Source organism: Canis lupus, chromosome 27, assembly GCF_011100685.1.
Source record: "Canis lupus familiaris isolate Mischka breed German Shepherd chromosome 27, alternate assembly UU_Cfam_GSD_1.0, whole genome shotgun sequence".
In the NCBI taxonomy this organism is placed as follows: domain Eukaryota; kingdom Metazoa; phylum Chordata; class Mammalia; order Carnivora; family Canidae; genus Canis; species Canis lupus.
The window spans coordinates 12,717,669-12,743,795 of record NC_049248.1 but is presented as its reverse complement, the minus strand read 5'-3'; the positions used below and the strand labels follow the sequence as shown (position 1 = coordinate 12,743,795).

General features: G+C 47.3%; 1 protein-coding gene across 1 annotated transcript; it reads right to left on the bottom strand.

The window, feature by feature from the left end:
- Window positions 1–2,210: 2,210 nt before the first annotated feature.
- GPRC5A (G protein-coupled receptor class C group 5 member A) lies at window positions 2,211–24,210 on the bottom strand. Its single transcript, XM_038576851.1, has 5 exons — window positions 24,102–24,210; window positions 23,823–23,929; window positions 8,478–9,406; window positions 6,221–6,279; window positions 2,211–5,898 (listed from the first exon to the last, which is right to left on the bottom strand). The coding sequence occupies exons 3-5, from the start codon at window positions 9,397–9,399 to the stop codon at window positions 5,806–5,808; spliced, it is 1,074 nt and encodes a 357-aa protein (XP_038432779.1). The 5' UTR covers window positions 9,400–9,406; window positions 23,823–23,929; window positions 24,102–24,210; the 3' UTR covers window positions 2,211–5,805.
- Between the last annotated feature and the right edge of the window lie 1,917 nt (window positions 24,211–26,127).

The following is a 26,127-nucleotide window of genomic DNA, read 5'->3' as shown; positions in this document are numbered from 1 at the left end:
AAAGACAACTGAGAGACAGCATGGGGTTACACGTAGGCAATCCTGAGGCAGCCCCCAGTGGCTTTGACCCTCCAGCCCTATCACTTGGTAGCTATGTCATCTTAGGGCTTCCGTTTCTGTAGGTATTAGGCAAAAGGGAGAGTATGGTCATAATAACTCCTAAGGTTTTTATAAGTATCAAATGATAATACACAAATAGAGCCCTTCAAACAGAAGCTGGCACAGAGTAAGCATACAAATATTCTTGATGATGATACTGTGCCCTGCAAAGTCTTGCCCTCTCCAGATGAAACAGCTCCATTTCATCACCCCTGCTGTAGATCATATAATTCTAGAAATAGCTCCCCTGTTAGAAGCTCCTTCCTCACAGTGAGAGGCATGGAAGTGGATTTAATATTCCAATGTGGTGTAATGCACCCCTGATTCGGTGGGAATGGCACTGCCCTGACCCAAGCTTCACAACTTTACCAGTGTGGCCTCCGTTTGCACTGGCTCTTTGCCTACTGAACTACATCATGGGTGGGTGTCAGTCTCATAAACTACCAGCTTGTTTTCATGAAAACTACTGTCAAACTGAACCTCTCCCAACAATATTTGTGTAATTTATTTGGGGGGTTATGAATACATCTTATGTCTATTCAAGTAAACTCTTGGTGTGGGATCTTGATTCCAGTCCTTTGCAATATATCTGCATTCTCGCTTTATTATTCAGTCCTTCCTAGTATGTCATGTGCAAAACTTGACAAATATGCTTTCTTTTTATACAAGCGGTTGATTAAAGTGTTACCCAAACATAGCCAAAGACAGAGCCCTGTGGAAAACCGCTAAGGACCTCCATCTCTAAATGATCAGATCTTTTGGAATGTTTGACTTGGGACTCCACCTAACTTTATTACCATTACCCTTTCTCCATCTTGTTCATAAAGATATCATGCCAAAATCAATATATACTTTCTCTATTTCAATTTCTTGTAGGTAAAAAACAGTTGATCTAGAATTATTCCTTCTTAGAGAGAGGTAGTAGTTGTACATAATCACAGGGCACGGTGCTAGCCGCTACCACCAAGCCCCAGAGCTCAGGGCATAGCTACTGGACTTGTCAAAGTTTTTTTAATTGGGGCAATAAAAATCCAGCAGGATTAGTAGATCATAATATGGAAGGGAGGGATCCCTGGGTGGCTCAGTGGTTTGGCGCCTGCCTTTGGCCCAGGGCGCGATCCTGGAGTCCCGGGATCGAGTCCTGCGTTGGGCTCCCGGCATGGAGCTTGCTTCTCCCTTTGCCTGTGTCTCTGCCTCTCTCTCTCTATCATGAATAAATAAATAAATCTTAAAAAAAAATAATATGGAAGGGAGCCTGAACTAGAAGTGGCTGGGGCCAGACATTTTGGTGTTGCACAGGTGGTAACCAAATTCCATTAAAGTTTCACCTTCTTTTCTGTTGAAGATCATGTTTGGATCTGGTGCTTGAGCCCCAAGGCTCAGGCGGTGACAATAGAAGGGTTACTCGCAAAGATTTTTCAAGGATTGCTCCCTGAAATCTGCCCTCAGGAACTACACAGGGAGGGAGAGATGCTGAGGGCTGTGGCAAAGCCCCCTGAGGGGAACAATGACTCCATCCAACAAAGGAGAATGGGAGGTGCTGGGTATGGGTTTGGACTTGATGTGGGACTCGGGGAAGTTAAAGGATTATCACGCTGGCAGGGAAAATGAAGAACTCCCCCCCACACATACACACACACCCTTTTTTTGAGAGAGAGAACAGGTGAGCAGGGAAAGGGCAGAGGGAGAGGGAGAAAGAGAATCCCAAGCAGGCTCCCATGCCCAATGTGGAGATGTCACAGGGCTTGATCCCACAACCCCTCGATCATGACCCGAGCCCAAATCAAGAGTCCAATGCTTCACTCACTGAGCCACCAGGTGCCCCCTTTTTAACTTTGTGGGGTTTTTTTTTTTTTTTTTTTTTTTTTTTAGAATTCTGCCTAGTCTTACAATTCCTCCTTTGACAGTCTACTTTCCCAAGAGGAAAATGTTCATTCAGCTTGGGGCTCATGGGAATGTGACCTGGGGTTAACCAGAATATGCCCATCTCCACCCCATCCTTCTCTCCACAGATTACATGCAGGAGGGAGAGAAAACGACTAGAGAGGAAATCAGGGGAAGAAAAGGCAATTGGGAGAGGGAAAAGGAAAATGAAAGGAGAGCTTAAAGTATAGAGTGACCATGGTCATTTTATTTGATTCTTGACTCCAACACCCACTTTGGGGAAAAAACATTTAAAACTGACCACATAGGTATTGGCAGTAGACAGAACCAGAAATTTGACCCCAGTTGTATTAACTCCATTAAGCCTGAGTTCTTTCCTCTGCAAAACAAAGGCCATGAGGCACCAACCAAAGAAGCTCTGTGACCGTCTCAAATGCCAACATTTTGGGCACTGGATTGTTCCATTCTGAAGGATCAAGAAAGTTCTAGCAATCTGGGAGTTGCAGAACTGAGGGTAGGGCACTTTGATACCCTGCCACACAGACCCATCTGCATACTTGGTACATCCTGAAACCAAGGGGGACTATAAAACATCATCTGCCCAGATGGAAGGGATTCTACAATATGACCACAGGTTGGACCACAGAACGTGCAAAGGCCCACAGTGTACAACCTAGAAGCTGACTGCCCAGATCTTGGATCTGGAGAAAGTTGGCACTGGAGAAAGATGTTTCTAACGCCTCCACCTCCACTTCTGAAATAATTCCATGTTTCAGATGGGGGCTGGAATGGTGGCAAATCTGCAAACCCTGATAGCAACAGAAGGAAGCAGACCAGGAAGGAAAAGATCAGCTGGGCACAGTTCAGTTCTCAGCAATAATGACAAGTCTAGAAATGAAGGAAGGAAACCCAGAATGCATGGGCAGGGGGGAGCGGCTGGGGGTGTATTTTACTGCTGCATTTCCAGGGCCAGGCTGTACTCTTTGTTTTGGCACACTTTTCCTGCCAGAAAGCAAATGTTCTCACCACATAAATACCCGTCGACATTAATAACAACAGCATTGGAGACCGTTGTCTGTAAAGATGCCAGATTGCCTGCAAATAGGCTGCAAATACCTGGGAGACTTTCACGAAAAACAAGACACCAGGCAATGAAAGTCTGGCAGAGGAGATGGGGCTTCTGATGATGGTGGGAGGGAGCACACGAACAGCTCTAGCATGCAGGCTTTTTTAAATGCGACACTTTTGCCTTGAACCCATGGAACGCCTGCAGGTCTGACCCGGTGCCCTTTACCAAAAAGCAGCTTTAAGAGGTTTGCTTTGCAAAGGCAGGGCTCCCCGGGGGTGATCGCTGAGGTTTTACTGCCATCAAGTGGAAGCATGGAGTATGGCATCTGCCAAACAGCCCCAGCCTGAAGTGGCAGGCAGAGAGGAAGGAGACACAGCCTATTTCCCACCAGACAATGAAAGATGAGGGGAAGGTTGTTGAGCTTCATTTCATTATCACCCATTTAGTTCAAAGGAGATGCCATTTTGGTTCCCAGCCATCAATCAACTGGCATCACTCAAGGACCAGGCTGGGCTAAATTTGCACATTCTATTTCAGCCCAGTGAAAATGGAGATCTATGGGAAATCTCCAAAACCCTCTTCTCCAATATCAGAGCTCATCAGGTGCCAAAACTTCCAGTCCCTGCAATGTCCCTATTCTAACAGAAGAGTTTGATTATGTCCTGAACACATAAGACCTGAAGACAGGGTGGCAGCTGTGGGGGTGACAAGGCTGTTCGAATGGGAAGAAGCATTTATCTACCTCCTGGCAAGATAAAGAGTTCAGTGAGGGGATGATCTCCTTGTCCAAACCCTATACTTCTTAGAAGAGAAGCCAGCAATGGGTGCCACTTCCATGTTTTCTTCTGTTTTCAAAGAGGTTAACAGGAAGACTGCAGTCATGGGAATACAAAGGCCTGGCAGATCCTCTTCCCTAACAAGAAAGAAGATCCAGGGTATTCTGTGGCTTTACCTTTCACTCAGCCCCCTTTGCTTGATCGGTGGGCTAAAGACCAGAGGAGGAAAGAAAAGAGGGAAGGGAATATTTATTTCTTGAGTTACCTACACTGTGACAGATGATATGCACGAAATTATATTGTGTTCCCCTCACAACAACCTCACTGGCCTCTTAAGAAAGACTAGAATGGTCTAAAAGGATCCAAATCATGATTTGTAATTTCTGTTTGCAATACAAAACTAGACCAATGTTAGTGCAAAGCCATGTGAAAAACAACCAAATCTTTGTGGAACGGAAATTCAGAGTCTCATTCAGTTCACCTCTGGCCTCACCTCAATCTTCTTCCCACACCAGGTTTTCCTTTTGTTGAAAAGTAGAGTGTCTTAGGAGGTAACTCCCTAACTCAGCAACAAATTTTTCAATGCCATTTGGTTTCTGTACCTGGGGATTCTACCCCCCTTCACCAAAGAGTGTTTCCTATTGCCCTGCCCCGCGAGCTGTTTCTGGAATTAAGTAAATAATAATTGTTAGGTACTAGGTCTTTCCCAAGGGATATTATGAACCAATTCTGTCAAATAGGGATCTGAATGTATTCCCTCCTACAATTAAACCTCCTGAGAATTGTGAAGCCGGCTTTGAGGTCTCCTCCCCGGCCTACTTGGCCTGCCACACTCCATTCCAAAATTGCCACTCAACTCTGCCGTCCTGTAGCAAAACATCAGTCTGTGGCCCTTCTTGGCTCCCCCCGGCCCCCTTGCCACTCATCTCAGCAACTGGAGAAAACACACGTGTTTTAGACAAAAGGAAGAGAAGGAGAAACTCATGGAAGTGCACCCCCAGTGGAACTGAACATTGTCTTCAGCTCCATGTGAAGACAAGAGCCCGCCATCTCTCCTTCGGGCTCAGTGCCCTCCCCTCGTCCTGCCTCTGCCACAGAGAAAGCTTGCCAGCACATCTTTATTGTGTCTCCAGGTGAGGTGTGGTGAATAACTTATTACAGAAGGAACACTCCCCATTTGTAGACAATGCCCACTTACAGAATGCTGGTGGTGAACATGGTGTGAAGCTATTTACGGGAGCTGAGGAGCAAGGGGATGACAGAAGAATCAGTGCCAGGAATTTAGGGCAAGAACAGTGCACAAATGTCTCCTGGCAGAGGGAAATCAGGCTTGTCCCTGCTAGGGAGATATAGAAGAGGAATTTCTGGTAATGCATATGGGGGGGGGGGGTTGCGTATTTCTGGAGATGGACAGCAAGTTTGGGAATGGTGACCTGTGAATTGGTGCTGGGGACCCTCAAGGGCTCTGTGCTAGCACCACATGTGGGTGACCTTTGGCCTCTCCTACCCAGACAAGATGTGTGGGTGCCAGTAAGTTGGCTTCCAGTGTAGATATTGGCAAGGACAGGCCTTTGCTGTTTTTGCTCAGATCTGCAGATCTGCTCTGGGCCAAGCGATCCTCACAAAACCAGCCTTGAGTCAGAAGAGCTAGCTCCTGAAATGAACTGAGCCAGTAAGGGGTCTGATGACCAGAGCTTTAGTCACTTGTGGAATGACTGGGCATAGTAATGGGCACACCCTGAGTTGCCTGAGACTCCCTCCCATTTAAAAGAAGTATCCTAAGTACGGGACAAAGGAAAAACACTAGAGTGCTAGGACCTGGAGTCTTGTTAGCCCCCAACAACTCCAGAAGGGAAGGCAAGTTCTTTCCAAAAGGTTCTGTACAGTTTCCTTGGGCAACTTGGGATTCAGCCCAGATCCCTTTGAACTCCCCGCTGGTGGGCTGACTTGCTGTGCTCGTCCTGCTCTTCAGAACAGCTAACTGCCGTCTTTCCTTCCTTCATAGTCATTGTAAGGGCTAGTCCGAGTCTGGGCCCGTGGAATGGAGAAATCCCTTTGGGCGGTTCGATTCTGAAAAGGAAGCCACCATATTGTTAAACCCATTCCAATTTCCAATTCCCAGGTATTTCAACAGAGCTCCAATCTGGAGCAGGAATCAACTCTCTTTCCTCTCCCACCTCTCCCCGTGAAGCGCTCCTCCCTTTGCCCTGCACTCCAGTCTCCTGTGCTGACCCAGGAGGCAGATCACAGGAAAGGAGATATGGCGTCCTTTCAAGGTGGCCGTCTAGGGGCCTTCAGAATGGCTACATCCTGTTCCCCAAGGACAAGCATTCCTTGCTAGCAGAGCTAACACTGCTGATGAAAAAGGAGAAAAAAAAAAAAAAACATTTACCTGCAGCTGAAAATGGGTGGAATAAGGAGCATAGAGTGTACCACTTAGCTCTTCAAGACCTGAAAGAGAGGGAGAGGAGAGGTTCCAGCATTAGGGCTCCACCCCACTTCGTGCTCCTGCCTGTTCTCACCCCAATTCAGTCAATTATCAAAGTGTGACATCTATCTGTCTGTCTCTTCGGTAGACCAGAAGTTTCCTGTAGGGAGAGACCGTCCCAAGCCCAGGGCCAGGCACAAAGTAAGCACGGTATTGGATGAATAAATGAATAACTACCAACATAGGATCACTAGGGAAGCACCTTCCAGAAAACTTCACTGGTGGCACAACTCATCCCAGAACCACTTCTAAAGCACATTTGAAACCAGTTTTTTCGAACTAGGGGTGGTAGAAGGGGAGGAGGGCGGGGGGTGGGAGTGAATGGGTGACGGGCACTGGGTATTATTCTGTATGTTAGTAAATTGAACACCAATAAAAAAAAAATAAAAAAAATAAAAAAAAAAAAAAAAAAAGAAACCAGTTTTTTCAGATATGGATCCGGCCAGAAGGTGTCGCCTAGAGCGAATCTCACTGAGGATTTACCTACTTCCTTAACTGCCCACCAGGAAAGAAAAAAAAAATTTTTTTTTTCTTTTTACTTTCTTTGGGAGGGGGCAAAACTTATGAGCAACAGTTTTCTGTGTATTTGAGGGAAATTCGAGGGATTTAAACTCTGGAACAGAAAAGCAAATCCATACAATCATCATGGATACCATACAAAGCAATCCATCGATTTCCCACCAAATGTACCTGTTCAGTTTATTCCACACACACCTCAGGTACTTTCTCTATGTAAGGTGCTGTGGAGAAGCTGAGGATTAACCAGAATGATTCCTGGCCTGAGGCTGACACTGGGGAACGAGGGATATATGACAGCTATACAAATAGCAATGGAATGAGACACCCTCTGATAAGAGCGTTTCAAAGTTTTACAGCTTGCAGGCAAAGTGCATGAGAGACTAGGGATTGCATGACTCTAGAAGAGGGCAAAGGCAGGCAGAAGGACATGTCTGGAGCCTGGACACACAGGCGGGGAAAGGTAGTGGCTGGTTACTTTGGACTGAGAGCACAGTTTCCATCCACGGTTGTTGGGTCCTGGCCATGAAAAGCCTCCCTATGTAAATACGGTGGGTACTGGGGAGCCAGCAAGGTATGTGAACAGGAAAATGTGGTAGTCGAAGAGGTATTTTTAGGGAGAGGAAGGTGACAGTGGTCCATAAAATGAATGCAAAGAAAGAAGAAAGGGAAGAATAGTAGTTAGGGAATGAGTCCTAACAGAGTCCAAGAGTATGGGGACAGGCTGAAGCCCTGAGAGTGGATGGGAGTGGACAGGTGCTAAAGTATCCCCTCCAGCCGTCCCTGCTTCCCTTCAGGCTTCCAAGTGTCCAGAAGAGGGACCACAGCCACTGTGAAAAGCACCAGGAGGCTTTGCACCTCGGATTTCAAGGGCAGAGAAAATTGTTAACTAAAGCTAAGAACCTCACCTTGGAGGTCCCTCCCTCCTGTCCCAGACCTGTCCTCTCCCTTGATTAGCCCCAGAGACCAATGAATAGATTCCTTTTGGCAAGAAGTCTCTAGCTATCAGTTTAGCCTCTTTTTGGTTATGAGAACAACATAATACCTGGTTATTCACAACTTTAGGCAAGAGCAAAATCATTTGATTCTTTTATGTCAGGTACCATCTCTTCCCTCTCATGGGACCAGAGACATGCAGTAAGATGTGGCTCTTCGGGATAAATCAGAATCCTCAGTAACTTTATGGAAATACCTGCTGATTTATGATGAAAGGGCTTTCTCCCTTCTCTGTGACCACTGCAAGAAATCATGGCTTGCTTTCTATATTCAAATCTACAAAGGGCTCCACATTTCTGGAAGGAACACTTAGTTATCTGTTATAAAGAACATAATCTCACCTACTTGTCTCTAGAGATTTTTTTTTTTAGTCATTCCTTTGCCATTCCTTTGCCCTATCTTATTTTGGCTTGAGAAACCCATAAGGTATTGTGTAGAAAGTACTAGATTAAGACTCCAGAGGCTGGTTTCTACTTCTACTAGAACTCTAGTTAGCTGGATGATTTTAAGCAACATCTGAGCCTGCGGGACCTTATCTATTCTATCAGAGGTATGACTTGGATCATCTTGAGTGCTCCTCAGAGTTATAATATCCTATGATTCTCCCCCATCTTTCTACTAGGGATTCCCACCCAGCCATCCTCTGTACCTTGAGTGATTTCCTCTTGAGAGTAGGCTCTGTTCTCTACACCATAGCTCTGCCTCATGAGTTGAGGTTTACAAAATGTGTCCTCCACAGGGTAATCCATGGGGTTCCGTTGCTTTGTGAGCAGCTGAAACTCAGGTGCAGCATAGGCCAACAGGAAAACCCAGCCATTGGCAACCAAGGCTGAGCTGAGGACAGTATCATCCCACTCAGGGCCAAAGGTAGAAATCAGGAGCAAGGTGATCCATGTCACCCAGATGCCAATGGAGAGGAGCATGGTGAGGAAGATGTGGGTGCCATGTCTCTTCCAGCCAATGAAAGATCCACAGAAGATGAAGCAGGACATGAGGAAGGTCAGTGCCATCAAGGAGAGGACATAGATGAGCAACATGACAAAATCTTCATTCCGCCGAGGGGCAGAAAGCTCGGAAAAGATGGCAACATTGGTCCTATTCATGGTGAGGATGATGTACTCTGCAGCAATGATGTCCTGCACCAAGCTGAGGCCCACGGCCAGGCTCAGCATCACCATCAAGGATAGGGGCTTCCTTCCATGCACCAGCTTTGTTAGATTGAAAGCATGAGCCAGGAGGCAGGAGAAGCAGAGGGAGAAGAGGACACCAAAGAGGAAGAAGCGGGTGGGCCCTGTGCTGCCATCAAGTTGGATGATGAAAGCGAATGTAAGGCCAAAGATCCCCAGAACACCCAGGAGGAAGAGAAACTGGGTCGGGAGCACTTTTCGCCTGTTGGAGTCTTGCACCTTGCAGATGAGGATCAGAAGAGCAAACATGAAGGCCATCGAGGTCACAGCCCCAACTGCAGCCACTGCTTCTAGGACGATGCCCCAAATTTTAGTGGTATCACAAAGTCTGTGGTACCTGGCATCCAGGTTTGAGCGGCAACCACTAGGGGATGTTGTGGCCATTCTGGTCCTGCATAAAAGCAAGTTGTGGGGAGGAAGAGGTGAATCTCCTAACAAATTCAGCCACAGGACACCCAAAAAGATTAGAAAAAAATCTTTGTATGTTTGGCCAGGATGTTGCCCCTAAACTTGCTACTTAGATAAAGCTACTAACTTTTCTCCACCTTTTGTGGCAAATTCTAAAGGAAAAAAACAAATCTTCCCACAATTAAGTTATAAATATGTACCCTGATGCCAGAGGACTCAGTGCTCTGTTGAAGGGTTCCAGGTTTCATTTTAAAAAACAATTTATAGGGATCCCTGGGTGGCGCAGCGGTTTGGCACCTGCCTTTGGCCCAGGGCGCAATCCTGGAGACCCGGGATCGAATCCCACGTCGGGCTCCCGGTGCATGGAGCCTGCTTCTCCCTCTGCCTGTGTCTCTGCCTCAATCTCTCTCTCTCTCTCTGTGACTATCATAAATAAATAAAAATTGAAAAAAAATATTTAAAAAAAAAACAATTTATAAATAAATAAATTAAAAAAAAAAAAAAAAGGGATCCCTGGCTGGCGCAGCGGTTTAGCGCCTGCCTTTGGCCCAGGGCGCGATCCTGGAGACCCGGGATCGAATCCCACGTCAGGCTCCCGGCACATGGAACCTGCTTCTCCCTCTGCCTGTGTCTCTGCCCCCGCCCTCTCTCTCTGTGTGACTATCATAAATAAATAAATTAAAAAATAAAAAAAATAAAAAATAAATAAAAAAAAATAAAAAACAATTTGCCAGGGTTCCGGATATTTTTGCCTAGTATTTTGTCAGAATTCATGAGCATGGAAATCTCTAAGTTTAAATTTTAATCATAATTTATCAGTCTGAAGGTTTTTTCCACCTTTGCCTGTTTCAGACATTTGTAAGTATCCCATTTTTTTTTAAGGTTCTATTTATTTATTTGAGAGAGAGAGCACATGTGCAAAAGTGGGGGGGTGCAGAGGGAGAGGGAGAAGCAGATTCCCCACTGAGTATGGAACCCAACGCAGGGCTTGACCCCAGGGTCCTGGGATCATGGCCAGCCAAAAGCAGACACTTAATGGACTGAGCCACCCAGGCACCCCTGTAAGCACCTCATTCTTTCATGCGTAAGAGGAGTTATCTATTTAAACTATAGATTTCTCTATGGAAGGCCACACATCCACTTTGCCACCCCCGGATCCTCTTCTTAGCTCTGTTGTCACATGTTAGAAGGATTTTTTTCCCTCCTTAAAGTTTGTAAGGCTGGCTCTACTCTTATTCCAAAAAGTGATGGAGTCTTCTCTGTCATAACAAGTTCTTTATTAATTATCTGTTAGGAGAAAAGTCCTAGAGAATGCACCAAAAAATAGTGAATAATCTAATGAAATATATTACCAATAGCTAATGCTCATTTTTACTATGGATCAGAAACTCTTCCAATCACCTTTCATATATATATGAATAATATATATATATATAATATATATATTAGTTTAATTTTATAGCAACTCCAGGAGGTAAAAAATATTAGCCCTGTATTACAAATGAGAAAACTGAGGCAGAGACAAGTTAAGTTACTTGCCCAACACCATACATTGAGGAAATGGCAGAAGCAGAATTTGAACATAAGTCATCTGGCTCTAGGATCCATGTTCTCTCATACTACAGGTACCACCTCTAGAGTAAGTTCTAGTTGGCCTTAAATGCAATCTGAGGTGTTCTCATTCTCTCTCTCTCTCTTATGTCCTTCCCTTTTCTACCTCATTAGATGCCTCATTAACCAGCTCTGTTTATGGTCTTGATTCCACTTAGTTCAGGCCCACACAGGCTGGGAGCTCCCAGGTGACAGATGATCCACAAAGCAGGTAATCTGTTCACCCACTCAAGGACAATCAGACTTGACTGGCTGGGGACACCTGGGTGGCTCAGTGGCTGAATGTCTGCCTTTGGCTCAGGTCATGATACCAGGGTCCTGGGATTGAGACCCGCATCAGGGAGCCTGCTTCTCCTTCTGCCTATCTCTGCCTCTCTCTCTCTGTGTCTCTCATAAATAAACAAAATCTTAAAAATATATAAGAATATAAAAATAAAGGATTAACTGGCTGGGAGCAGCCTGGGTGGCTCAGTTGAATAAGTGTGACTCTTGATTTCTGCTCAGCTGGTGATCTCGGGGGTCGTGAGATACAGCCCCATGTTGGGCTTCACCCTCAACTGGGAATCTGCTTGTTCTTCTCCCTCCTGCTCTGCACTCCCCCACCCCCACCCCCACCGTTGCAGCTGGCAGGTGTACACGCACCTTCTCTCTCTCTCAAATAATTAAGTAAATAAAATATTTTTTAAAAAAGAATTGACTGTCTATACCCCCTATATATCTCTCATTGATTTCCCAGATCTGCTTCCTTCTCCACTCCCACTAACTTCATGTCAATTTTAAACCTAGCTGATGTTCAAACCTCATGAAATCTAATTCCTAAGAATTCAGGGCATGGTGGGAAGATAAATTGGGAAATTGGAAGAGAGAAGGAGTTTATACATCTTAAAATATGTGGGTCTCAAAGTCCAAAGTCAACGTCAGGTAAGACATTGAAATTCAAAAGTGCTAAGGTTTTAACAGTTTGTCAACAAACTATAATTTTTTCCTGGATTACCTGGCCAGTTTATCAGTTTATCTGGTTTATCAGTTTCTATGACACCATTATTTTGGTTTTGTTAAATGCTATTTGTGCATGAATGGGTTTGGGGGGCACAGTGCTTTAGACTTTAGATTTTCTTTTCCTGATAGGATTGCTCACTCAACAGTGAAAAGTTCTGAACTGACTAGAAGAGAAATGCTGTCAGGACAAGGAATAGAGGACAGTGTTGGAGGAAGGAAAGGCTCACTGAGTACCCTTCCACAGAAAATCACCAGTGAAAGAGCTCGGCACCCCCAAGGCCAAGTAGGGAGAGATCCTGCAGAAAGGAACTGGAAAGAAGTAGAGTCGCTAGGACTGGGAAGCAGGAAAAGATACAAAATATTCATTGCATCCTGCCTCTTTCTTTATTAGCAGAGAAAACAGCTCAGAATGTCTTCACCACATGCCCATAAATGCTCATAGACAAGATTTCTCTGGCCCTTCACAGCTCTATGAGATGCTGTGATCAACCCTAGGGAAAAAGAACACCTTTTTCTCTTTTTTCCATTTGATATCTTCAAGATCCAACTACAAGTCAGAGAACAACACAATGGGATATGGAACCAGCCATTGCTCACTAACTGTCCAGGGCAAAGGAGCACCTTCCTCAATGCACACAGAATTCAAACATCTGCTTCCCTTAAAGATACAAAATCTGAGGGCACCTGGGTGGCACAGTCAGTTAAGCATCTGATTCTTGATTTCGGCTCAGGTCACAATCTCAGGGTTGTGGGATCCAGCCCAGACCCACTGGGCTCCATGCTCAGCCAAGACTCAGCTTGAAAGATTCTCTCCCTCTGCCCCTCATCCCACCTCCCTCTCAAATAAATAAATAAATAAATAAATAAATAAATAAATAAATAAATAAATAAACAAACCTTTAAAAAAAAAAGATACAGAATCTCCATTTCAGTTAAATGAGGTAGTTATCGCCCTAGCATTGTTTAATTTTCATGGTAAGTAGGGGAAAAATTATATATATGTGTATATATATGCAATATAAAACACATAATTACATAAATGAATATTATGTATATGTTGGAATATTATAGGTATGTTAGAATACAATAACTTAAGTAATATAAATAACAAATAATTGATAGCTTCAATCTATCTTCCTAACTTTGTTTTTTTAAGATTTTATTTATTCATTCATGAGAGACACACAGAGAGAGGCAGAGACACAGGCAGAGGGAGAAGCAGGCTCCCTGCAGGGAACCCAATGCAGGGCTCGATCCCAGGATCCCGGGATTGTGACCTGAGCCAAAGGCAGATTCTCAAGCACTGAGCCACCAAGTGCCCCTCTTCCTAATTTTTTAATGAAATTTGGCTCCCCAAGCTTAACTTTTTATTGTATAGTCATTCATTCAACCAATATTTCCCGAGCACCACTATGTGCCCATCACTAAATAGCCAGTGGTAAAGGGGAAAACCGGCAAATGCCCTAGCATAGACGGGACAGACAGACAGACATAATCTGCCACTACTTCCACGGCCTTCCCAAGTCCTTTCGTCAGCAGGGGTCTGTCACGGGGGTCTCTACTGCATGGAAATCACACCACAGTCACCCCTACCACATTCACAGAGCAAAGATGGAAATACCTCTTCAGGGCAGCAAAGAGTGAAATATGGGAGGAAGAGGGCGGGCAAGGCCTGAGACAACACACGTGCCCAAAGTCTGGTTTGCCTCGCCTCTGAACGCCCGCTCTGCGGTGGTGAGGGGAAGGGAGGTGCAGACCTTGTCAGTGCGGGTGCTGGGAGGTTGGGAGAGGAAGAAGGGCCCCCTCCCTTGAATGCAAGCACAGTGGGAAGGGAGGGACCCAGGCTGGGCACATCTCCCTGCTCACCTTCGCCTCTCCCCCTCACCCCCTCCCATCAGTCATAAGGGCGGTGTCTAGCTGGAAAGGTATTTCTCCCTCCCGGCCGCCCGCCTGCCGCTCCTTCCCCACCCTCTAGGTAGTGCTGTCCCTTGCCAACTGGTCATGAGCATCACGGGGAATTATATGAACTTTGGGCCTGATGACTCTATCTTGACGGAGACTGATGAGGTGTTTGCCTATAGGAGAGTCGGGGTGCTGGTCAGAGGAAGAGTGAGGCAGAAACCTCCCATCCCCCAACCTGGACCTCCAGGCCCATCTGTTCTGGTGGCAGGTGTGCAGGAGGCGGGTGTGTCTCGAGACCTCCTGGCATCTGCAAACCAGGCCACAGGTGTACAGAGGTGGGGGAAACCAATTTCCCTCCATTTCAATTCCACCTCCCACCCCAATCACGCACAGGAGATGGAGAAGCAGACTCTGAAGTCCCTTTAAAACATTATTTTGGGGGGGCCTGGGTGGTTCAGTCAGTTGGACATCTGCCTTCAGCTGATCTCAGGGTCCTGATATCAAGCTCCAAGTGGGGTTCCCTGCTCAGCGAGCAGCCTGCTTCTTCCTCTGCCCCTCTCCCTCTGCTCCTGCTTGCTTGCTCTCTCTCTCTCTCTCAAATTAATACATAAAATACATTTTTTAAAAAACACTGTTTTTAGGGCAGCCCCGGTGGCTTAGCGGTTTAGCGCCACCTTCAGCCGGGGGCCTGATCCTGGAGACCGGGGGCCTGCTTCTCCCTCTGCCTGTCTCTCTCTCTCAATCTCTGTCTCTCTCTCTCTCTAATAAATAAATTAAAAAATCTTAAAACAACAACAACAACAACACTGTTTTTAAAGAAATGTTGACATTTTCAAGCATACAAAGCCCAAGGGCTCATCATTTGGTTCGGAATTTACCAATCTATGGCCAATTTTGCTTCCTCTCCATCCCCACCCCACTCACTAGACTGTTTTTAAACAAACACCAGGCATCCTATCATTTTATGCACAAATACTTCAGTGTGTATCTCGAAAAGATAAAACTCCCTTTTAACCTAACTACATTTCAAAAGTTAAGAATAACCCTGTCATATCAAATACCCACCTGGGGTTCATATTTCCCAATTCTCTCACAAATGTCTTTTTTAACATGTTTCTTAGTAAATACACTTTTATCTAAGTGACTAATTTTTCTGGAATCCTCCTTACTTCATCTCTGCTAGCCTTCCTCCAACCTCTTCCCCCAGCATGACACCCATTGTGTAACAGGTCCAAATGTCCTCTAACTACTTTGAATTTGGTCAGAGGAAAATAAGACTCATCGGACTCATTAACAAGCAGCTCTGTACAGAGAAGGCCCTGTGTCACCCAGATGAGGAAAAGAGAGGGAAACTGGCTCGGGAAAAAGGCAGGGTTCTGGGAAGCAAAAAAGGGCTAATATAAACTGCCAGGAGTTACAGAAACAGCCTTTGGAGAAGAATGTAAGGGCTGGAGCTAGAAAGAAAAAATTGAATGCGACCAGGGATTATTTGGCCATCATTTGTAACCAAAGTCAAGGACACAGAGATTTAGGGTCCTGCCAAGAGAGGACTAGCTTCCTCAAAGACCAAGTGGGAGCTGAAAGAAGCAATTTACTGTTGGACTGCTCTGATGGCGAGAGTCTCCCCACTAACTCATCCTCAACATGCACCAGGTGTGCTTTAATGGGCTCTGCCCTCTGAACCCTCACCACCTCCTTATACTATAGCTCCTATCATCACTATCTTGCCTCCAACTGCAGCGATGGAGGCACAAGTCAGCCCCCTCACCAAAGTCCCACCACTAGGAGATGACAGGGCCAGGATCCAAATCAGAATTCCAACTCCAAAGTTACACTGCGGAGCCCTCTGTCTGGTAAAAAACTTTAAAGCTGGGAGTGGAGCACCTGGTGGTTCAGTGGTTGAGCATCTGCCTATGGCTCAGGGTGTAATCCCGGGGTGCTGGGATCGAGTCCTGCATCGGGTTCCCCATGGGGAGCCTGCTTCTCCCTCTGCCTATGTCTCTGCCCCTTCTCTGTGTGTCTCTCATGAATAAATAAGTAAAATCTTTAAATAAATAAATAAGCCAGGAGGGACCTGCCATCACGGAGCCAGAGGGGTGGGGACGTGACTGCATCAGCACTCAGGCTCTGAGCATGAACAAAATTCACTGAGGCACAAAGCCTGCCCTTGTGAGTTGCTCCAGCTGTTGGAACTGTGTGTAGCCTCAGATTCCTCCCCGGGAACAAAAGGACTGCCCCCCAGCCTGGCTGCTGGAAGAAGCCCTCCACTGCAGGAGGCAGGCCAGGAAAGGAGGTCTTGAAAGCAGATGAGAACGGGGCAGGGGGCATCACAGGGGTCTCCCCACTTGTGAGCCTGAGGCAGAGGCTCAAAAAGCCAACTTCAGATCAACCTCTGAGTTGGGAAATGGTCTGAGAAATCCCTACCCCACATTTCTGGCCCCAAAGTTCACGTCCTGGGGATTCCATCTCTTCAGGGTCTCGAACATTCTACTTCTCCCAGCCCTAAGGCCAGCCACCCCACTCAGACCACTTCAGATGACCCTCCTCGCTCTCCAGGCTTGTCCTCCCTGAGACCCTCCATTTACGATCGGGGAAGAGCCGTAATCCTGCCCAAAGGTGTAAGGCTCTCCATGCCCGGCCCCTGCCCTCCTCTGGCGCTTCCCACCCAGCACTCTTCACACAGCCCTGCAGTGCCTACTGGTGAGTCTGTGTCTTCCTCTGGGTCTGAAGGCAGGGACTGAGTCGCTGAATGTTTCTCGCCGCTCTCTACACTAGCACCTGACACGTGGTAAAAGCCTAACCAGGATGGTTGAGTGTGCACAGGGATAGAAGCAGAATCTGGTGGGAGAGGAGGGGCCACTCATGAGTTGGGGGGGGGGGGGGTGGAGTGGGGTGTCCCTGGCTTCCTCACTAGCTTCCTGTTTGCTGTCCTGAGTTCTAACTTCCCTTTCTGGGGCACCTGGGTAGTTCAGTGGTTGAGCATCTGCCTTCGGCTCAGGGCTTGATCTCCGGGTCCTGGGATCAAGTTCCACATCAGGCTCCCTGCAGGGAGCCTGCATCTCCCTCTGCCTGTGTCTCTGCCTCTCCTTGTGTGTGTGTCTCTCATGAATAAATAAATAAAATCTTAAAAAGTGATAATAATAATAACCTCCCTTTCTCCCCATCCTCCACCTCCTGTGGGCTGACTAAAACATACTTTAGGGCCAATGCTAGGGGGTTTGGGCCATGTCTGGAACCATGGTCCTAACTAAATGACTCCAGGGGTCTCCCAGGAGAGCATGAATCCTGAGATTTCCCAGGAAGCAGAGAGATTTACTAGAATCTGTCCTCTGTTGCTAGCCAATTCCTTGATGACTAAACCCTGCACTTTGGAGGAACACGGTACAGTTTTCGCATGTGTAGCCTCTGACCTGAGATATAAGGACAGAACTTTTCATTAGTCATAAGGGTGAGACACCCCCCTCCTTCACTTACCACAACTGCTAACCACCCCACTGTCCAGGCACCCAACAACAGCGACAACCAAGACCTTGAAGTCACCTGGCACCGTCCTAAACCCTTCTGAAATGAGTCAAGGCATGAAAAAGAAAAGTTACAAAGGAAAAGGACGCATTGTTGGTAAATTGAATTTAAATAAAATTTTGAAAAAGAAAAAGAAAACGGCGAAGTGAAAGGCAGAAAGGTAAGAGAACAAGAGGAGGAGGTGACAGGGAAGAGGAAAGGTAGGGAGAGGAAGGGGGGGGAGGCAGGAGTCGCTGTCTGGGCTCAAGTCCAAGCCTTGTCTTTACCCCACCCCTTCGGAAAGAAGCGGTTTCCGCTGCGTCAGGTGTGGACACTCTCCTGGAACCTCCCTCCTCTCCTCTGTAAGATGAGGGTGGGGTGCTAAACTAGATGGTGGGAGCCCACTTTCATCCCTCTGGGAAGCTCCCATTAGACAACTGCCCGGGGCGCCTGGGGCTCAGTCAGTTAAGCATCTGCCTTGGGCTCAGGTCATGATCCTGGGGTCCTGGGATCGAGCTTCCATGGGCTCCCTGCTCTGCGGGGAGCCTACTTCTCCCTCGCCCTCTGCCGCTCCCCTGGCTTGTGTGCCCGCGCTCTCTCTCAGATAAATAAAATCTTTTTTTTTTTTTTTTAAAGGCAGTTGCCAAATCTTTCTCTCTCCCCCCCTTCATTCTTCTTCCTGCCCCACCTCCCATCATTAAAAGAACATGTCCTGCCAACTCCCAACCAAACCCCAAAACAGGGCTGGAGGTGACTAAGGGTCTGAGTGCAGGCCAAGGAGAGGGCCAGCAAGCAAACACACACCTGCGAGACCAGGCCACCAGGTAGTGGAGTAACACTGACTCTAGACCTAGACTTGCTCTTGACGACCTGGGACACTGACCAATACAAGCACAAATGCCAAAACTGATGAGTCCTCCAGCATCCCCGAGACTCCTCTCTTTTCCCTGGGGGTGGAGGGGTTGGGAGTGGTGGGGAGGCTGAAGCCCAGACCTGGAAAGTTGCCCAAGCTCCACTGGACGTGCTGTGCCGCCTTCCTGCCCCATTCCACCCTGCCCTGCCCTGCCCAAGAGTATCTGAGCACGAATAACCTGGGGCCTGGAGCCTTGCCAAAGCCAATCTTATCTTCCTCCTATGAGACATATCTCATTCTGTCATCTGAAAATGAAGAGGACAATACTTACCTGTTAGCACTGCCTGAGGGATAATACCGAATAACTTGTGACTGTTGACGCTGAGTCTTCACGTACCCCAGCTGGGCAAATGTGTGATTTTCTAACATTTTAGTCTTCTCTCTCCTCTTAAACTGCCCCCTTCAATATATTATAATAGTCACAATATAAATTATGAAGAAAAATAGTGAGGACTAGTGCCACATCCTGAGTTCCCTGGAGCCAGGCACAATGCTGAGTGTTCACGTGTTTATAGCTTTTCTCTCATTTACACATTTTTACATCTGTTATCCATCTCATTTACTATTCCTACAACCCATTTTACAGGTGAGAAGACTGACTCTTAGCAGTTACATGTCCAGTGGTGCCTGAGCAGCCCAATGGGTTAAGCGTGGGACTCTTGGTTTTAGTTCCAGTTATGATCTCAGGGTGGTGGGATGGAGCCCTAGCCCCACATCAAGCTCTGAGTCTGCTCATTTATGAACTCTGAAGCTTTTCTCCCTGATTCCAGCCTCTCTCTACTTAAACCAACTCTGAGAAGTTCTCTAGTGAGTGATCCTACACTCAATCAACAAACATTTAAGTACCTACTTTGTGTCAGGTACTGTGTTAAGTGTATGAGTCACATAGATCCAAAGTATGGCTTCTGTCCCTGCCAGGACCAATAGGGTCACACTGACATACAAATAAGGGGTTATGGGGTCTGCAGGGATTGCCAAGGGCACATGGGAAACAGCGAGTCATTCTACCTAATGGGTCTTTAAAAAAAAAAAAAATGCTATAAAGACCAAGGAGGTGAAGCATGAAAGATGTGCAATGAACACGGAGAGATTTTTAGGAAGGCAGAAGAGACAGGGCTTGGGGAAAAAAGGGGTCCAGGTAAATTCTCAGATTTCTGGCTTAGGCAACAGAATGGAACTTAGAAAAACAGGCTGGCGAGGACCGATGCCAAACGTAGCCGTGCTGAATCTGAGATGAATATGGGACCTGCAACTGGCAGCATCCAGAAAGGACAAGCATGAGGTCCTCCAGAGAGTTTACTCTGGGCTACACGCTGTTTCACTTAATTCCCACAACAACCCCAATTATTATGCCCCTTTTCTTGCAGTTGAAGCACAGAGAAACTAAATAACTTGCCCAAGATCTCATGGTGCTTAGAACCCAGGCTCCAGGGATACCCCAGTGGCTCAGTGGTTGAGCATCTGCCTTTGGCTCACGGAGTGATCCCGGGGTCCTGGGATCCGGTCGCATCAGGCTCCCTACGGGGAGCCTGCTTCTCCCTCTGCCTACGTCTCTGCCTCTCTCTCTGCGTCTCTCGTGGGTAAATACATACAATCTTTAAAAATAAAAAATAAAGAAAAATGATCAGGGGTTGGGAATGAATGAATAATAGTAATAGTAATAATAAGTCCAAGTGGTTTCCCAGAAACCAAGGAGCAATTTCAAAAAAAAAAAAAAAAAAAGAAGAAGAAGAAGAAGAAGCAGTCAATAGAGTCAAATGGTATGAAGAAGGGAAACAAGGAAGGGAAGAGATCTTTGGATTAACATGTTAGCTCCTTTTTATTTGTTATAACAGATTCAGTCCCCATTTGAGCTTCATGGCTTTTCTCCAACTGGTCCTCCCACCCATCCCCTCCTGCCTTCCTCACTCCTCTCTTTCTTCCTCACTCTTTCTCACTCCATGCAAGGCAAGCCAATCTCCCAAGAGTATTTCTATCCAGGAGGGAATTGGGATTCATCTAAGGCTTTGTGATAGTCATGCTCTCTGCCTTAGCAAGTTTACTGTCCTTCCAGCCAGAAAGACCCTTCCCCTCCTAGACACAATCCATTTACCTCATCACTTCGAAACTGAGCCCAAAACTTACCTGTATCTTAAGGTTTTGAAAAATCATTAGTCCTGTCTCATTCTAAATTTGTGGGTCTCTTCATTATTTCTTAGCACTCAAGTTTTTCCATCTATAGGTTTTATATTATACATTAATATCAATGCTGACTCAACCATCAGATAACAAGCTTCTAGGACTCCTGAGTCGCTCAGTGGTTGAACGCCTCCCTTCAGCTCAGGGTATGATCCTGGAGTCTCAGGATCAAGTTCCACATCAGGCTCCCTGCATGGAGCCTGCTTCTCCCTCTGCTTATGTCTCTGCCTCTCTCTCTCTGTGTCTCTCATGAACAAATAAATAAAATCTTTTTAAAAAGAAAAAGATAAGAAGCTCCTTAAAGAAACAGCAAATTTTCTATTTGTTGGTATCCTCCTCACTAGGTGTTCCGCACAGTGGTTGCCAAGTAAATGTTTTGGACTCAGGGTGACCACTGAATATTCACTCAAAGCAAGTTATTTATTAGTAAGTGTGAGTAATGGGGAGGAAGAATTTTTGAAGATGAATATGCACTAATGCTTATCCTCATTTTTTTTTTTTTTTATCTAGGCTGAATTCTAAGACAAGGGTGGAGTCCCACAGGAATTTCTCTGGCCTTGATGAAGGATTAGTTACAAATGGAAAGTGTCTATAGGGAAATCTCCAGGATCCCCTGTTCTGAGGAGTCATCCTAATTCTGATGACATAAAAGTGATTATGGCAACAGCTTATGAATAACATCACTGAATTGAGTTTCTTTGTAGCAACTGAGAGAAAATGAATCATTGAACCGCTTTAGGGAGATCTAAACAAATATAACTATAGAATTTATCCCTGATTTTTCACTTTCAGGTACCCCTGGGGGCATTACAAACCATCTTCCTCCATTCTAAACAAAGCATATGAACTTCAGATTATTGTAAAATAGATTGCTGGAATATAAAATAAAATACTGGAAATCTTTTATAAAAAACAAAAGAAAATAAGATTTTGAGTGAAACTTCCAAATCTTTTAGGCCTAGGGTTTTAAGAAAGAAAATGTCCAGAAAATAGGTGGATAAAGTCCTTTACTGGTATACCAGCTCCCAACTCTCAAAAGAACCTTCTTTTAAATATTTTATTTTTTTAATATTTTAATATATAAAGGGAACATATTCATGCTCAGTCCAACACGTCCGAAGCTAAATTTATCATCTTTCTTCATAAGCTTGTGTTTCTAAGCCCTGAGAATAGCACAACCAACCACTTAGCACCCTAGCATATCTAAAGATAAAATATAGACTACTAATGTGGGAAAAGATGGAGAGGGCAGATCATGTGGCTAAAATCTATTTGGCAATAGCAGGCAACAGTTATTACAATAAATATAAATGGTAAATTTTTCATTTTTAAAAAAGATTAAACTCTATATACCTATAAGAACAAGATACAGAAACATTGAAAGTTGGGGTGCCTGGGTGGCTCCGTCTCTTAAGCCTCTGACTCTTGATTTTGGTTCAGGTCAAGATCTCAGAGTTGTGAGATCAGCCCCCTGTCAGGCTCTGCCAAGGGTGTGGAGTCTGCTTAAGATTCTCTCTCTCTCTAGGGATGCCTGGGTGGCTTGGTGGTTGAGCTTCTGGCTCAGATCATGATCCCAGGGTCCTGGGATTGAGTCCAGCATCAGGCTCTTCATGGGGAGCCTGCTTCTCCCTCTTCCTGTGTCTCTGCCTCTGTGTGTGGGTCTCTCATGAATCAATACATAAAATCTTAAAAAAAAAAAAAAAAAAGATTCTCTCTTCCTCTCCCCACTCTCTAAAAATAAAAACAAAACGTTGAAAGCAAATGAAAAAATTTAAATAAATGCAAAAATAAGTAATCACAGATAGTGTTTACTTAGCAGGTATTATGTATCAAGTACAAAATTAAATAGCTTGCTGAAGGGGGACACCTGGGCAGCTCAGCAGCTGAGTGTCTGCCTTCAGCTCAGGGTGTGATCCTGGAGACCCAGGATCGAGTCCCACGTAGGGCTCCCTGCATGGAGCCTGCTTCTCCCTCTGCCTGTGTCTCTGCCTCTGTGTGTGTGTGTCTCTCATGAATAAATAAATAGAATCTTTAAAAGGAAAAAAAAGACCCCTCAGGAGAAACTCAAGGCCCAAACCCTGGCTGCCTCAGAGCTACAGGTCAGGTCTGGCAGAGCCTGGATGAGGAGTCAGTCTTCTGACTCAAAACTGAGAGCACTTCCCAGTAATGTTCTGCTGCTTTCGATCTGCCCTCTGAACACACCTCTCACCATACCCTCAGAGGAGCCTTTCTGTTTCTTCCCAAGTAAACGCCTCTGCTGAGGCTTCCTCTCATTCCTTTCCTTTCATTCCTTCCCTCTCCTAGAAATAGCCAGCACACAGACCTGGAGGGTGGAATTCAGACCCCCATTCTCACCCCTCCCATGGATCCCAGCCCATGGTATCTGAAGTGGTTCAAGTATTCTCTTTCAGGAATGAGCCCAAACTCATGAGATGAGCACTGGGGGTTATACTTTATGTTGGCAAATTGAATTTTAAATAAAATTTAAATTAAAAAAGGAAAGAAACAAGCCCAAAGTGGTGGCTGATTCAACTGAACCCTTCAAACAGATGTGGCCTCTGAGGAGAAAACCTGCCTGGAGGGGCACCTGGGTGGCTCAGGGGTTGAAAATCTGCCTTTGGCTCAGGTGGTGATCCCAGGGTCCTGGGACTGAGTCCTGCATCCGGGTCCCTGCTGGGAGCCTGCTTCTCCCTCTGCCTCTCCCTCTCTCTCTCTCTCTCTCTCTCTGACTCCCATGAATGAATAAATAAATAAAATCTAAAAAAGAAAAGAAAAGAACAGAAAATCAACCTAGAAAGAGGTCAGGAACAGAAAGTCCTTCAAAATTCCCTGATCCCCAGCAGGCTTCCCCTATCACTAACCCTTCCTTCCCAGTGGATGTTGAAGGAGCTTCTCCAACAGCCTTGAGGCCACACCTGGGTCCCATCTAGTTGCTGCCCAGAAGGTGGGCTGTTCTTGGATATTCAACTTCCATCCCCCCCGCCAAGGTTCCTGAGCAACTCCACGGACAGCCAGGGAGGGAATGCTGTGGAGCCGACAGCCTGACCCTCCCATGGAGAGAGAGGGGTGGCTTCTACAATCGACTTTCCGAAAGGCAGAAGCCTGTGCTTGTTGTGGAAGGACAAAATAGATCAAAACTTCTCTGCACCTGGGTGAAGTAGCAATTAGCACCATCTCCCTCCTCCTACCTCCCCCCCACACACACCGATTCCCAAACCTCTCCACCCCCAAGCCCTTCCTCGAAAATCTTCCTCCGTCTTTTCCCTTCCCCTAGGGTGATCCCCAAACTGCTCACCTGCCAGCCAGGGTTCCACCTGCTAAGCGTCGGTACGACGTGTCCGAGCACAGACGACTGCTCTGGCCTTTGAGCCGTCTGCCTGCCTCTTATCTTAGCGGGGGAAGCTGGGGGGGGGGGCGTGGGGAGGAACCTGCGTTAAGCCGGAGAACCCCGCTCCTAGCCAGCCAGTCCCCCGCCGAGGAGTCCTCTCCTCCCGCCTCCCACCCCACCCAGCGCCGCCCTCCCCGCAGGATTTGAATCCGGAGGCGGGTTGGCCCCGGGCTGCGCCGCACTCACCCTGGGGCTCCGTCCGCGCACGTCGGGGGCGGCCCGGGGTCTCGGGTGCCGGGAAGCCCGGGGGCGCCCAGCGGCTACACCCTCAGCTGTCGCGGGGCGGGGCCGGGCGCGGGGAGCCGGGGGCGGGGGGGGGGCGCGCGGCGGGAGCGGGACGCGCCGATTCCAGGCCCGCGCGCCGAGCGCTCTCAGGAAGAGAAGGTCCCGGTGCCAGGGAATGAACCAAAGCCTCCTGACGTCAGCGGCACAGTCACCCCTCCACCGGGGGCAGACGCGGGGCACCTCCCCGGCCCATCTGGAACGTCCGACCGCACGGGGCGCGCGCACCGTCCCGAGGCCCCGGGAGACGCGCTCCAGGGGCCCCGCCCGCCCCGGGCCACACCCGCGGCCACACCCGCGCCCCCCTTCCCCCCGGGCCCGCCCCTCGGCCGCGCCTCGGTTTCCCCCCGCGACCCGTGCGCCCGAGCGTGCGTGCGCGCGGGAAGCAGAGCTGAGCCCCAGGCGCCCCCGCTGCGGGGGACCCCGACGCTGGCCCCTGGCCCCTGGCCCCTGGCCTTGGCCTCGCCGTCACTCCCACCCGCCGGGGCACGAGGCGACGCCAGGTGCGGGCGAGGAGGCGCCGAAGCCAGGCGGGAACCAAAGAAGATTCCTCGGGTGCAGGGGGCTCCGCACCCCCCTCGTCTCGTCGGGACTGTCCACCCCCCCCCCCCCCCCGGACGAGCGCCCGCAGAGCTGCCCCGGGCGGAGGCCTCGTGGTCTCTCCGCGTCCCCAAACTGCCTCTCCGAAAGCCTTGACGATGCAGGGTGATGAGATCGGGGCGCCAGATAAAAATTATGAAATAAGGGCATTTGCCTGTGGTGTCTGGCTCCCCCTCCCGCGCTGCCCACTCCTCTCCCCTTTATCAAGCCAGTCCTCCTGAAACTCGTCTTTGTTTACTTGTCAGACAATCCTGGAGTGGCTGCCCCTCGGTGTCAGGCTCAGGGTGAGGCTCCACCCCAGCTGCCTGGGAGAGGAGGGGTTCTGTGCTTTTAGGGTGCCAACTGGCCTACCCGGCAAACGAACCGGTGTTATGCATGTGAATGAACAGGGGAAGGCCTCAGCCTCCCCAGCTTTGTCCCCACACCCCAAGTTTCCAGAGACTAATGGGCTTTTAAAATGTGATTTTATTCGGTTTTCATTTCACTTCCAAGAAACCACAGCCAGTGTTGTGAGTCTTGGAATATTTCGCTCGAGGCCTGCAGCCCAGGGTTCTGTAGTCTGTCCACTCCTCTCCCCAGGCTCCTAGGGGTGTGTGTGTGTGTGTGTGTGTGTGTGTGTCTGTACCAGCAACTGAGACGTTGCTGGAAATAGCAGTGCTTTTTAGCGTGTGCCATCTGCTAAGCGAGTTCTTCTCTCTGGCCCTCAGTTTTCTTGTATTCAAGGAGGAAGTGGGATGAGACCACCCTTGTCCAATAGATCTACTGTTCCAGCCACAAATTCCAGCCACAAATGCGAGCAACATTTGTGATGTTACATTTTCTAGCAGCCACTGAGCAGAGAGCCCCTCTTCCAGGGAAACAGGACATGGCCAGAAGCCCTTCGGTGGGGGCCTGGATGCTAAACCATTCCTAGAGGGCCTGCTTCTGGGTGGGTTTCCTAGGTAGCAGAGTGGCTCCCTCCCCTTGATCTACTGAAAGTCAGCCCTCCACCAAGAGTTTGAAAAAAAAAAAATCATTAATTAAAAATCTATTTTAAAAAATTAAACATTTACAATTTTTTTTCTAGCACCCACGTTAAAATAAGTAAAAGGGGTGGATTAATTTTAATGTAGTTTATTTAACCCAGTAGGTCCCAAACATTATCATTTCAGTATAATCAAGCTCTTAAATAATATTAGTGAGCTATTTTACATTCTTTTGTTTCAAACTCAGTCTTCAAAAACTGTGTATTTTATACTCAGCACTCATGGGTCTGGAGTAGTCACACTGCAAGTGCTCAAAAGCCCTGCGTGGCTAGTGCTCCCAGGACTTGCAGCCTCTAAGGGCTCCT